A 15248-nucleotide genomic window follows, 5' to 3' on the forward strand; every position below is an offset into this window, starting at 1 on the left:
CCCACCCCCACCGCCCAAAAGAAAGAGAAATGGAAAATGGAACCTGGAAGCCATTTGTAAAGATCACTGGCCTTGGAGTTGGGAAGTTTAGGGGCAGAGCAGGGAATTAGATTTAATAAGCAATAGGGCTTTGGGAATGTCAAAGCTTTTTCTGAATCCCTTTCTTCTTGGTGCTAAATGAAGGTTTGGGCTGCACGATTTCTAAGGGCTCTTCCTCAGCTGGCATTCTGCCTGCTGTGAATCTGCCTGAAGATGAACTTGCCATCAGTGGCTTTAGATATTTAGGCTTTGGAAAATGCACCACACCTTTTACATTCATATTTCTAATTTTTTGTTGTTATTGTTCAGTCACCAAGTTGTGTCGGACTCTTTGCGACCGCATGGACTGTAGCACACCAGGCTCCTCTGTCTACCATCTCCCAGAGTTTGCTTAAATTCATGTCCTTTGAGTTGGTGATGCTGTCTAACCATTTCCTCTGTCCATGGGATTTTCCTGGGAGGAATACTGGAGTGAGTTGTCAGTTTCTCCTCCAGGGGATCTTCCCGACCCAGGAATTGAATCCACGTCTGCATCTCCTGCACTGTCCGGCAGATTCTTTACCACTGAGTCACCTGGGAATCCATTTCTAAATTAATGCTACACTATATTGAGAACACCTGGTAAAGCACTACACGTCCTATATTGTTATTCAGTCTGTAAGCTGCGATCCCATGAACTACAGCATGCCAAGCTTCACGGTCCTTCACTATCTCCTGGCGCTTGGTCAGACTCATATCCACTGAGTCAGTGATGTCATCCAAACATCTCATCTTCTGTCGCCCCCTTCTCTTCCTGCCCTCAGTCCCTCCCAACATCAGGGTCTTTTTCAATGAGTCACCTCCTCACATCAGGTGGCCAAAGTATGTGAAGAGCCAACTCATTGGAAAAGATATGTATTACCCAATTTAGTCTTTATAACAATTTCAAGTATCATAATACAAAACTGACTTATGAGGAAGCTCAGATGTGGAGAAGTGGCCTAATGCCACACAGTAAGTGGCAGAACGAGAACTTAAACTTCAGACTGACCCTCAGTTGTCAAGTTCCTGACCAGCTCACCATTTTAGGCAGAACTATACTCAATAGGAAGGATTACAGTGTTTTTCAGTTCAGTTCAGTTGCTCAGTCGTGTCCAACTCTTTGCGACCCCATGAACCACAGCACGCCAGGCCTCCCTGTCCATCACCAACTCCCAGAGTTCACCCAAACCCATGTCCGTTGAGTCAGTGATGCCATCCAACCATCTCATCCTCTGTCATCCCCTTCTCCTCCTGCCCTCAATCTTTCCCAGCATCAGGGTCTTTTCAAATGAGTCAGCTCTTTGCATGAGGTGGCCAAAGTATTGGAGTTTCATCTTCAACATCAGTCCTTCCAATGGATATTCAGGACTGATTTTCTTTAGGATGGCCTGGTTGGATCTCCTTGCAGTCCAAGGGAATCTCAAGAGTCTTCTCTAACACCACAGTTCAAAAGCATCAATTCTTCAGCGCTCAGCTTTCTTCATAGACCAACTCTCACATCCATACATGACCACTGGAAAAACCATAGCCTTGACTAGATGGACCTTTGCTGACAAAGTAATGTCTCTGCTTTTCAATATGCTGTCTAGGTTGGACATAACTTTCCTTCCAGGAGTAAGTGTCTTTTAATTTCATGGCTGCAGTCACCATCTGCAGTGATTTTGGAGCCCAGAAACATAAAGTCAGCCACTGTTTCCCCATCTATTTGCCATGAAGTGATGGGACCAGATGCCATGATCTTAGTTTTCTGAATGTTGAGCTTTAAGCCAGCTTTTTCACTCTCCTCTTTCACTTTCATCAAGGGGCTCTCTAGTTCTTCACTTTCTGCCATAAGGGTGGTGTCATCTGCATATCTGAGGTTATTGATATTTCTCCCAGCAATCTTGATTCCAGCTTGTGCTTCTTTCAGCCCAGCATTCCTCATGATGTACTCTGCATATAAGTTAAATAAGCAGGGTGACAATATACAGTCTTGACGTAATCCTTTTCCTAACTGGAACCAGTCTGTTGTTCCATGTCCAGTTCTAACTGTTGCTTCCTGACGTGCACACACATTTCTCAAGAGGCAGGTCAGGTGGTCTGGTATCCCCATCTCTTTCAGAATTTTCCAGTTTATTGTGATCCACACAGTCAAAGGCTTTGGAATAGTCAATAAAGCAGAAATAGATGTTTTTCTGGAACTCTCTTGCTTTTTCCATGATCCAGCGGATGTTGGCAATTTGATCTCTGGTTCCTTTGCCTCTTCTAACACCAGCTTGAACATCTGGAAGTTTACGATTCATGTACTGCTGAAGCCTGGCTTGGAAAATTTTAAGCATTACTTTGCTAGCATGTGAGATGAGTGCAATTGTGCAGTAGTTTGAGCATTCTTTGGCATTGCCTTTGGGATAGGAATGAAAACTGAGCTTTTCCACTCCCGTGGCCACTGCTGAGTTTTCCAAATTTGCTGGCATATTGAGTGCAACACTTACACAGCATCATCTTTCAGGATTTGAAATAGCTCCACTGGAATGCCATCACCTCCACTAGCTTTGTTCGTAGTGATGCTTTCTAAGGCTCACTTGACTTCACATTCCAGGATGTCTGGCTCTAGATGAGTGATCACACCATCATGATTATCTCGGTTGTGAAGATCTTTTGTACAGTTCTGTGTATTCTTGCCACCTCTTCTTAATATCTTCTGCTTCTGTTAGGTCCTTACCATTTCTGTCCTTTATTGTTTTTACATGATCAAAATTTTGGAGTCTTGACTAGAAGAATGTGACAAAAAATGGCTGTCTTAGAAACCCCAGCACTCCAGTGATGCACTCTTGGTCTGTGTGTGCTTTGAGCTGGGGAGGCAGTTTCTGGCAGAGGGCTGTGACCCCAGCGGTAAGCCCAGTGTGGCAGGGCCTGTCTTGCACTTGGCAGGCTTCAGAGCGAGCCCCACTGAAAGCCCCGGGTCTGTGCTTAGAAACCTGGCTCCAGGTCAGTTTCAGACCGGTTGCTTTAAAATTGAGGAACACCTCATGTGTCTTCTCCTTGGACCAGTGCTTCTGCAATTCAGAGTTCCAGACCCTTGGGATTCCTAAAGACCCTCTCAAGGGTCAAAGGCAAGATGAAGATTATTTTCATGGTAATACTGAAATGTTTGCCTTTTTCGATGCGTTGATATTTGTACCAAACTCAGATGTGAAACAACAGTGAGTATAACTGCTAGAATTCAAGCATGCGATCAGGCAGCAGTACTGAACTGCCACTTGTTATGATAGTCTTCATTGTCAAGCGCTCCCAGTAAAAGTATATTTCTCTTAAGAATGTCCTTGGAGAAGCGGTGAAGTTACTACTCTTCTTAAACCTTGAACCTAAAGTTACATGACACAAAATGAGAGGTACCCAGAAGGTGCCAGGTGTATCGGGTACAAGGTTCATCTTGAAGAGAAGCACTTGCAGTTGAGTTGTGGCTGGCCTGTGGCTTTTCTCCCGGCATATCTTTCCTCCCTGAAAGAGCAGTAGACAGACCTCAGTTCTTGGGCAGCAGTGTTGTTGGGATTAACAAGGTGAGCCTATTGCTTCAAAGAAACAACAGTGACTGGTGCCAGTGAGAAAATTCTAGGTTTTAAGCAGAACTTAAAGAATTTTGGAAAACTTGTGATATCCACTACTGTGAGCTTGACTTAGAATTTCCTGAGATGGCTGGAGATGTTTTGATATTATGTATGACATGATTTGGGGGGATATATTACAGAATGAAATGCATCCTGGAAGATCTACACACGTTGTAGCAGTGGTGATGATAGTTCAAATGGCCAGTGTTGTTTAGTTGCTTTGTCATGTCTGACTCTTTTGCGACCCTGTGGACTGTAGCCCACCAGGCTCCTCCAGCCCATGGGATTTTCCAGGCAAGAATACTGGAGTGAGTTGCCATTTCCTTCTCTAGGGGATCTTCCTGATCCAGGGATGGGATCTGAGTCTCCTGCTTAGCAGGCTGATTCTTTACCACTGAGCCACCTGGGAAGCCCTCTAAATAGCCAGTGAGTGCTATAAAATTATACATGGGTAAAAGATCGATTCAAAGTACAAGACAGACTAATGGATTTTCAAGCAATGGAGTATAAAAAGTTCACTGATAAAATGGGTTGGCCAATAAGTCCATTTGGGTTTTTCTGTACGATGTTGTGGAAAAGCCCAAACCTTCTGGCTAACCCAATAGTTTCAAATACCATATAGCAATCAATCTTTAAGAAACTTAAAGTTATTCAGAAACAATGACTTGAAAAGGCTATTAAAATACCCCTCCCTGCCCCCCTTTTAACCACATACCTGTGTGAGGCTGGATTTCCCTCATATGCTTCAACCAACATGAAGAATCACAAGAGACTGAACGTAGAAGAAAATGTGAGAATCCACCTGTGTTCAATTAAGCCAGACATAAAAGGTTTGCAAAATTGTAAAGCCATTCCACTGTCTTTACTAATTTTTTTTCTCTCATGGTTTGGAAAAGTTTTTTTTTTTTTTCCATAGACATATGTAATTGATGTTACTACATAATAGTTTCATCATTGCTATTTCTAAATAATATACATACTTTTAAAATCTCAGTTTTGATCTCTAATACAACGCCTACTAACAGAGACAGCTCACACAAACAAAAGTGATAGTTTTAAGGATCAAAATGGTTTGAGACCAAAGAGTTGGAAAAGCGCTACTTTAGACTCATCCCATGCTCACAGTCAGTGTTGACACAGGAAAGCCTGGTGCACCAAGAGGGATTAAATGCGGGGCTCCGGAAGTCACCGTCTCTGAATCCCGAGCCAAGGCTCTCCCAACACCATGCTATCTCTGAGTTCAGTAGCTGAGCTGGGTGCACTTCTAGCAAAAGTCAAAAGAACAATATATAAATAAAAAAGGAACTTTGCAAAGGGTGGGGAAAAATGAGAATATTGTTAGTGCAAAAAAGTCTAAGCCAGTGCTAAAGCAATTCCATCTCTGCTTCTTCCACATTCCAAATGGGCCGAAATGAGGGGTGAAGAGGAAATTTTACTGGAGAATCAAAAGGCAGACATGGGACTTACTGAAGATCATTTGCACATTTTCCTTTAAACCCTGAAAAAAAATTTTGCAAGTCCGTCCTTGACAGCAACTCTTCTTGAGGTCATTAGAATTATGAATGGTACTACATTAAAACAATGAGAACTGCTCTGGGTTTTCTCTTATCACCAATCTATTTTTGAAGAAATATCTATTGTCTTAGAAATTCTTAGCATTCCTATATCTTTTGGCTCTACACTGGAGTTGCACTGGGGGGTAATTTGTAATAAGTACAATATCCTCAAACGTGGGACTCTACTATTTATACTTAAGATGAAATGGAAATTTTGTTAGTATATTTAGAAAGAAGACATTAAAGCAGCCTAAATAAACTTAAGTGTTTTCTACATTCCCCCTTTCTGGGAAGTCAGTTTTCAGACCAAATAAGCTAGTAACTATAAAAACAGATGTGAGTTGCTAACAATCTCAGATCAAAGGCTGAAATGGAAAGTCTAGCTGATGACAGAGGGCGCCGTGCTTCCGGAAAGAGAGCAGGACAGCAGAATATTCCTGATGTGAATATAGCAGGGGCTGGAGATAGACAGAGATATAATTTATCATTGCTTACATTTCACAATATGATGGATAAGAGAAAAAGCTCAGAGAAAAGGAGCCGAAACCATGAGATGTAGTCCTTTTCCAAAGGTTCATTCAAGTCTGAAGGTCATGTCTCCCAAGAGCCACTTGTCTCTCCCTGCGGCTGTGCACACCGTTAGCCCCGGGAGTCCAGCATCACTGAGAAACTCAGAATGCGGAAAGCCTGGTTTTAAAACGTGGATTGCACTAGAACGGGAGCCAGGTCCTAGCGGCCAACACCTCTGCAAGCAGAGACTTTAAGCAGGCGCTTCTGAGAGATATATTCACAACTAGAAAAGAACTACACACAAGCTTTACTGGACCTCAATTTTGTTTTTCATTCTCTGAAGAGCTGGCTCAAAAACTTTTTCTTTTTTTCCTGGGGGTGGTAAATAGGAGGTATTTATCTGAAATGAAAAAAAAAAAAGTATCTGGACTACTGCATTTAATCATGTATTGTAATTGTGTTACTCTACCTTTTTGCATCAGAGACAGATATACAATGAACATTCAGTTATCACAGGTTGCACACTAAGATAGTAATTCTTCAGGCCTTTTACATAACCACCAAAGAACAGATATTGGATTCTGCAATATAGTACAAAAGTCCACAGTCAATCCAGTCTTAGCCAGTATCTTCAATTTACTTCTGTTGCTGTACAAATAATCGGCCATTACTAGGGCTTACAAGTTAATAACAGGACAAAAAAATATACATTGCACTGACACAAAAAGTCAGCTGTGTTAATAGTCATGCAACAAGTAACCAAACTTGCTGAAATTAAAAATACTTTCTAAAAACAGTTTTAATGGCATAAATATTTTATACACAGTTCATTTACCCAAACAAAATGTATTTAAATGATACAAAGCAAAAATAAGTTTCTACCAACTTTATACATAAGAAAGTGCAAAATAACTTATCTAGAGTGTTTTGCTATTATCCAGACGGATGGCTGCTGTGGGCAGCTAGTCTCCTCTTCAAAAGCATGACATTACCATGCCACACTACACACAGATGTTAGAAAACAGGGATGAATGAATGGATGGATGGACAAACCACTACAAAGATCAGGCAGAAGCCCTGTGAGGTACTCTCAGAGAAAGAACATGGACCACACAAAGGTGGCTGTACATGCTGAGAATATATGTTGATAAACAAATGTGCATGGAACAGAAAGACATCCAGAGAAACGATTAGTTTATGTGAGTGAGTGTACTTGGGTGTGTGAGTGATTTGTGATTTCTGCATTAAAAGCAAAAAGGAAAAGAAACCCCACTGAACAAAACGGTTGCCCACAGCACCAGCTGCCAGAGGAAATACTATCATGAGGGTTTTGGTTTCCACCTTCTAGTTATGGAAGTTGTGTCGGAAAGTTTAAAAGTGTTCATCTCATATAACTTCATATTACACAGAGGAATAACCTTTAAGTAACTACGTACAGACATTCATATATTCAAGTCTTTAAAGAACATCTCTGCCGCTGGGTTTGGGGTAAACATGGTTCATGGACACAAGGAGGACGCCTCTTTTAAAAAGTGTAGAATAACACTGCTACAACTCATCTCTAGGTCTGGACAGGGGCAAAGCCCACGGCTAGGTGAGAGCACAGGTCCTGCAACTGTTGAACACCCAGCATTATTTATTAGAACGGAACTTAGAAGGTTGGGGACGGAGCGGGGAGGAAGGTGGGAGAGAGGGAGACACAGGAAGGAAAACAGAACACACTTTTCTTCAAGTTAAAGTATTAATGCCAATAATCCTTTTATTAACAAGTATATTTGAACTTTTAGAAATGGAAGTGTTTTCCTCAATTTTGATATGTAATCATAAATAGACGGTAGGCTCAGACCTAAGTAAATAAAGGTGTAAATTTAGTAAGCATAAGGCACTAAAGCAGCCTTTATATTTTTCTCTTGGAGACCTAGTTATCAGGAAGAACAAATTTGTTCTTAAGCTGGTTTCAGCCCATTAGGTACAAGGTTACTATTGTACCAATGCCTATGCTTGAATGCATGTGCATATATGTGCATTTTAGTGCATAAGTGTGCCTGTCACCAGGGCCTAAGGATGAAAAATTGGGAACGCCAAAGCCGCTGTCCTTCGTATGATACTCCGAGAGGTGTGAAGGCCTGTCCTTCCTTTCCTGGGCCATAAATGCTTCAATGTTTTTCAAATCACAGGGCTTTTAGATTTGTTCATAATATTATCACTAAATATCTGAAAATGTTAAAATCTAGATTAATCGTTTCATTTGTTTTATATATATATTTATATATGTACATAACACACATTTTAAAAAATCCCACCACCAAAGCCTTTTTCTTCTGTAAACGAAACTTATCTCTTCGCCACCACCAGCTTTAGTCTCCCTGGATTTGTGTGTTCTGTATCCAACTAGTAGAACAAATTAAATAACTAAATATTAAAATACTGTACTTATATTCATAGCAAAAACAAAAAAATAGACATTGATACAGTATAAATCTCACTGTTTTCAGGTAGATGGCATTAAATGGTAAAGGTTAAATATAAGCAGTTCTGACATGATCCAGTTTTACAACAAGGTTTACATGTTAATTCTGTACACTTTTTTCTTTTGTTTTAACCCTTTTTTGGAAAATAAGCTATAGTAGAACATTAGTGTCACCAAAGACACATACTTCTTATGTTCTATGCAAGAGAAGCTAATTTGGGTTACATGCAAATATATTTCCATCAGTTGAGGCAGGGCTGTTTCCTGCACTGCGTGGATTGCCTGACCATCAGGGCGCAGTGCTAAGAACAGATGCTTTGACCACAGGGCAGTCCAAAGAGAAGTCTACGCGGGGCCTTATGACATCAGAACAACACCGAGGTGGTGTGTAGCCATGTGCAAGATGCCCAAAGATTGCCAGGGTATCTCAGGGCCAGACTCCTATTCTCCCACACTGTTTCCTAAAGAAGGTCCACATGACATTGTTTTGGTTACTAGCTTAGGTTAAGTGGAGATACCGTGGGCAACTTGAGAGAAAGGACATCAGGCACACGAGCTGGGCTTGAAAGGGGAAAGGAAAAAAGACCACAGATAATGTCTTTGAAGATTTAAAAAAAACCATATTTATAATTAATTGGTGAGCGATGTCAGACAAACCATAAGTATTTCATTGAATTAGTGGTTTAGTTGGAAGTCTCATGTTACAGGCTGTTAAGTCCTTATTTAGAAAAAAGGCCTTTGTACCTATTTACAATATACACAGTTACTTGCAAAGAAGTCAGATTTACAACCATTTTCTAAAAGCCTTTTTTTTTTGTAGTTGTTGATTTTTCCAATCGAGGATGAGTAGCTCTACAAAAATGAGACGCAAGGAAAGAACAGGTAACACGTGAGGATTTTCTCTTGGAGACAGCGATTGTTAAGGGAGAGTCGGATACTGAGATGTTGCTCCTGGGAACCACCTCGTCTTCTCAGCAGGTGCTGCTCCCCTGCACAGTGCCTGCCCCATGACTGGACTCTACACCTGTGTAGTCAGTGTTCCCTTTGAATCCCACACTTCAGGCGCGTGGTGTGAAGAGATGTGTAAACGGAGACTGTTTCGATGCCTTCCAAACTGCGAGTTGTGACGGGGGAGGCGGGAAGCGGGGTCTCCAGACCGTGGTCTCTGATCAGCTTGGTGAGTCTTCAACAATTCCGGGGCCCGTCTTCTGAACTCCTCTCATGCTGTAAGTTGTAGTAACAGTTCTGACAGACACGTACTGGGGAGGAGATTTTCAAGCGTTTGATTTCTGACTGAAATCGGCTGCACCTAAAGAAGAGGCAAAACCAGGTAGTTATGGATTTTTTCCCACACTGGACCATTGGGCCCCGAAATGCTCATTTAAAAACAGAATGGACAGCCTACAGTATAACACTCAAGACCATATTGTGTCAGAAGAATGCCAGAGGCCGTACTGGTACAGGTCATGTGATTTTTGACCAAGGACCACGAGGAATGCTGTATTCCTTGTTTCATTCTATGAAGAAATGTGCTAATAAACCAAGGCAAGGCATTTATTTGACAAAAGAAGATTAAAAAAAAAAGTTAAGATTCTGCTACAGGATGAAGCCAGGGGAACTGAACAGCTCTGAGGCCGTTCTTCCTGTGCAGGACGGAAGCAGGGCATTCTTCCTCATGTCCTGTAACCTTGGGCGGTATGCCAATGTCTTTACTTGGAGCCTATTTTCCCTGGGCATTAGAGCTCTCACTACTCATTTTAGAAGATACTTTGGTCACTAAAGAGTTCTTCTGAGCTTTTAAACACTTTGACTCACTCTTCAGTCATATCTTAAACACGTAGTTTGACTTTTCTGTCTGGTCCAAATGTTCTCATTTTTTGTTTATCTTGACAGAATTTCTTGAGGTGGAATACACACTTAGAGATGTTCTTTATAGAAAGCATTCTTATTCCTGGCATAAAGCAGGGTATGACCCTGAATGTGGCACTCCGTCACTTTGAGCTTGGCTTTTCACAAGACTGAAAATTTTATTTCCTCCATTAATCTGTCAGTAGAAGTGTCCAGAGAATAAGTGAAGCGCCAGCAGCCTCGGGGGTTTAAGGGACTGGACTTTGAGGAGACCCTTAGGAATGCTGGCAAGCTCCCTTAGCAGCTCCAGGGTAAAAGATCATGGCAGGGCTATGCCCTCTGGGACAGCATTCCTTCCATGTTCATTATGTCATCCTCTGTTACTTGTTTGGTTGGTTTTTCAAATAAAGCCTCCATTCAACATTTGAGGGCCTGGGATAATTTAAAGAATCACCTACATGTAAACAGTACTTTGAAAATTAAACACTACAAAGAACAGATGAATGTCAGCAGACATATGGAGCAGCAGATGACCAAAAAATACCAGATCACTAGGCTTCACAGAGTAGGTGTCTCAAAGCACAGAAGCTCAAGACAGATACCTCTGCCATCATGGAAATTCCTGTAAGAAGTGGCTGGCAGCAACTTTCTGCTACCTCACCTTGAATCAGGCATCTCAGGAGAAAAGGTTTAAGACATTAATCTGAAAACAAATTTATAATTATGATAACACTTTTTACTAAACACCTATATTGCCAGACTTTGCACCTGGTGCTTTACAAAACTCATATGTGATTTCAGAGAGGGCTAGTAATGTGCTGAGATGACGCAATGGACAACAGCCCAGTGAGTACCCGGGCAGTGTAAACCTAAGACCGTAGCCTTTCCAATAAGCCAAGGCCCTCAGTGACTGGCTCAGGAGCAATGATACACTTTGTGTTTTCTATGAAAGCACCTTTCGAGTAAGGCAATATACATATTAGTGAGTACTGCCTGGGGGATCTTTTCGGTTGTCTGCCATGAAAACTAAGGACTGGGGCTTCCCTGATGGTCTAGTGGTTAAGAATCTGCCTGCCAATGCAGGGGACACGGGTTTGATCCCTGGTATGGGAAGATCCCACATACCTCGGAGGAACTAAGCCTGCGTGCCACAACTACTGAGCCCACATGCCCTGAGACCTGTATTCCACAACAAGAGAAGCCCACGCGCTGTGATGAAGGGGAGCCTGCACTGCAACTGGAGAGAGCCCACGAATGGCAATGAAGACCCAGTGCAGGCAAAAACACATGCATGCATGCATTTCTGCCTGGGAAATCCCATGGACAGAGGAGGCGGACAGGCCACAGTCCAAAGGGTCACAGAGAGCTGGACACGACTGAGAGACTAAGCAGGCAAATATGTAGGTAAATAAATCTTAAAAAAAGGAAAGTAATGCGTGAACATGCGTGTGTGGGACCCCAGTGTATGACAGAGATGCCAAGGAGTCACTGCATATGGGACAGCTGACTCTTCATACCCGGGAAATGTAAGTGATCCCCACCTCATGTCGTACCCCCAAATAAATTCCAAATGGATTTGAACCTAAAGACCCAAATGGGAAAAACAAAACTTTGAAACTTTTAAAAGAAAATGAACAAGGCCATCTTTATGACCTCAGGACAGAGAAAGATTTTTTAAGGCCAAAAAAAAGAAGCAAAAGTAATAAAAAGTAACACATGCTACTACATCAAAATTCTAAACCCGTGTGCCAGAAAAAAGACATACATCAAGTTAAAAACACAAGCCACAGACTGGCAGAAGATATCTGCAAGACATATATAAGGCAAAGGATCAGAGCCCAGGATACAAAACAACTCAAGTAGGTGGAAAAAAACAAAGAGCAAACCCAAACGGGAAATGGGCCAAGTTACCCCAGAGGGGACTCAAAACTGCCAATAAGCATATGAAAAGATGCTCAACCTCAGAGACGCTGCAAGCTAGAACAACACAATCTGGCTCTCAGATTGGCACAAGTGGAAAAGCTTGGCAGTACCAGGTATGAATAAGCACTGCAAGAACTGACATATCCCGCTGGAGGGAGAGCAAACTAGCACTACTGTTCTGGAGAGTAATCTGGCAATAGCTAGTTACGCTCAGGGCTATGTCTGCCATCTAGCAATTCCTTTCTGAGGTATCTCCTCCAGGGAAACTCCAGCTTGTGTATGAAGAGGGCATTTATAATGGTGTGCATTGCAGTATTGCTTATCGTTCTGATAAAATGAAAGAAAATCCCTTGATTTTCAAGGACCTCCCTGGTGGTCCAGTGGTTACGAGTCAGCCTGCCAAAGCAGGGGACACAGGTTCAAACCCTGGCTGAAGAAGATCCCACCTGCCACCGGGCCACTGAGCCCATGAATCACATCTACTGAAGCCTGTGTACCCAGAGCCCCGCCTCTGCAAGAAGAGAAGCCACAGTGAGAAGAAGCCCAAGCACCGCAACTAGAGTAACCCGAACCCTCGCTGCAACTAGAGGAAAGCCTGTTCACGGCAATGGAGACCCAGAGCAACTAAAGATACATAAACAGAAATTAATTTCTTAATTAAAAGGAAAGAAAGCTTGCATCTCATCTTACTTCTGGCAGAAGAGTTGACCGCAGTTCCTGCAATGGTGCCGTCTTTCCGTGAGAGAGAACCGCACGGAGCAGCCTGAACAGCTGTCCCCTCCTTCGTCCTTCACCCAGTGGTCAGCGGCGGAGCGGCCGGGCTGGTCGCTCACAGACCAGCTGAACACCCGGCCCCGACTGTCGCCCACGAGGATCCTGCTGTGGTCCCTGCAGGAGACACGGCAGAGTTACCGCCAGGCGGCCGCAGCTCCCTGTGACCCTGGTCCCCAGTGGATGTGTGTGCTTGGGAGGGGTCGAGCGTGGATAGGCACAGAACAGCATGGAGCCCGAATGCACACTTCCATCTCAACCCTCCATGCATCAAACCGTGCTATATCTCTGAAGAACAGAGAAGGCAAAGTTTTTTGGTTTTTGAAATTCACAAGTGAAATCCACACACTGGCAGGTGTCCTGGTGTGTCTGGTGCAGCCCCACAGGATAATACAGATGAAACCTGTGCTCCCCAGAGGTGGCTTGAGTGTGGGTGCCCAGGCTGGGCCCCAGGAGAGCTGGCCACTTACTTGGAGACGCCCAATGCGGTGATCTCGGCAGGGTGAGCGTTGTCCTTCCGGTCGAAGGCCGTGTGCATGGTCAGCTTACTCCTGAACACCAGCTGCCGTTCCCAGCGATACCCTGGGGCAGAAAAGGGCAATGCATGACTGACGAAGCGAGGGGAGCCCATGTATGGTAGGTGGCCCCTGACAAAGGGCTCTCAAACCTCAGGGTGCTGCCGAACACAGCTCTGGCAGCCTCTCTGGTTCTCGGTCGCTGCTGCCTTGGTTATTAAAGGTCCAGCAGTCTAGCCTGACACTGACCACGGACTCAGGCCTTCACAAAGACAAACACGGAGAGGGGGAAACCCTCAGTACTAGACACAACTTCTCCAGTTGAGGACCTGGCCCCTAACTCTATCACAGGTAAAGTTCTCTGTGAATAGAGTTTTATCTATTTATCCATAATCCATAGGCTACCCATTTTCAAAAGCTTTCATAATTTGTGAATGAATGAAGTTTTGGTTTGAGGTTATTTTTCCTTACAAAATGCCCAACACATTGCAAATGCTACTGTAGGATAGACTCTCCAAGGGTCTCTAGGTCCACTTTACACAAGAAGAAACGTGAGGCCCTCTCGGTGGGCAGCCTCGGTCACAGGGATGGGGCAAAGAGGAGCTGCAGCACTCTGCCTCAGTCCACCGACCCTCGCCAACCCACAAGACTTGACAAACAGACGTGGGACTTCTGAGTTACCAGGCTTCAATCGGCTGTAATTCCGCGCCTCGATGGGATTGGGGTGGGGGTGGTTAAGGGGAGTCTGAAGATGAGGTCTGCTCTGGCCCTCTGAATAGTTCACAAATATGAAGCCGTCTTTCTCATCGAGGCTGAGCTGATCGGACCAGCGCCTGGAGTCATCGGAGCCACTGTCGTTATACCAGGTGGCTGTGGCTCGGCAGGAGGCTGCCCGGGGCCGGTGGCTGGTGCTGCTGGGCTGGCTGGGCGTGTCCTTGGGGTCCTGGCTGACGCTCTGCTCGTCGGCTTCGGAGTCGCTGCTGTCCTCATCCTGGGCTTCTTGCCCTGGGTGATGCATTGGGGGAATTAGAGAACACACACACATCATGGTTAGATCCAGCTTTGTCCCACTCGTATTTTTCCTCTAGTGGTTAAGACACAAGAGACAGTATTTTAAGCTCAATATTACAATATGCAAAGTCGCTTCAGTTGTGTCCCACTCTTTGTGGCCCTGTGGACTGTAGCCTGCCAGGCTCCTCTGTCCATGGGATTCTCCAGGCAAGAATAGTAGAGTGGGTTGCTGTGCCCTCCTCCAGGGGACCTTCCTGACCCAGGGATCGAACCCACATCTCTCATGTCTCCTTCACTGGCAAGAGGGTTATTTATCACTAGCTCAACCTGGGAAGCCATAAAGGCAAATAAATTGCCAGAATTTTCAGTTAGGTATGATAGCAAAATGGCCGAATTTCAGAGTTTATAGACTGTTTTGGCCCAAATCCTTAGATCGGCATTTATTCTTTCACAATCTGGCCAAAGCCTGCCTTTATGAATTTCTCACCACCCGCACCTGCCTCACGGCCACAGCTCAGCTGGACGTGCCCACTTGGCTCTCCACGCAGCCCTGCTCCTCCTTGCAGCTAGTTTTGCACACGCAGGTTGGCCCTGCTTGGACCCATCTTCCCAATCTCTGTGTGTTCCGGTGTGACCTATCTCTCAAGACATATCTTAAATGCATCTTTCTCTAAAATCTTATGTGGTTCCTGAAACAGAAAGTTAACTCTCTCTTCTGGGCTCCTTTAACAGCTGTATGGCTCTCACACATTTAAAATTATCACTCCAAACTATTACTTTTGGTCATTATTTCTACAAGACAGTGGTCAGTTGCAGAGCAGGAGTCCTAGCATGGTGCCTTCCACATAGCAGTCAATATAAATGACAGCACAGATGAGCAGACCATGGATAGAAATCTTAATTGAGAATTTCGTTCCTCCTCCTCTTTCCATTGTTATTGTGCATTTCTTCAGCTCAATTCCCTTGCAACAGTCTACTGGAGGGAAAACCAGCTTTT

General features: G+C 43.9%; 1 protein-coding gene across 1 annotated transcript in view; it reads right to left on the reverse strand.

Moving 5' to 3' along the window:
* Positions 1-6272: 6272 nt before the first annotated feature.
* Positions 6273-15248, reverse strand: part of WDFY3 (WD repeat and FYVE domain containing 3) — a 192177-nt gene continuing 183201 nt past the window's right edge. The window contains exons 62-65 of the mRNA XM_068975585.1: positions 13922-14245; positions 13196-13307; positions 12645-12842; positions 6273-9492 (exon numbers count right to left, since the gene is read on the reverse strand). Coding sequence (XP_068831686.1) covers positions 9369-9492; positions 12645-12842; positions 13196-13307; positions 13922-14245 — 758 coding nt within the window. The 3' untranslated portion in view covers positions 6273-9368. The remainder of the gene's footprint in view (positions 9493-12644; positions 12843-13195; positions 13308-13921; positions 14246-15248) is intronic.

The sequence above is a fragment of the Capricornis sumatraensis genome, chromosome 7 (assembly GCF_032405125.1).
Source record: "Capricornis sumatraensis isolate serow.1 chromosome 7, serow.2, whole genome shotgun sequence".
Taxonomy (NCBI): domain Eukaryota; kingdom Metazoa; phylum Chordata; class Mammalia; order Artiodactyla; family Bovidae; genus Capricornis; species Capricornis sumatraensis.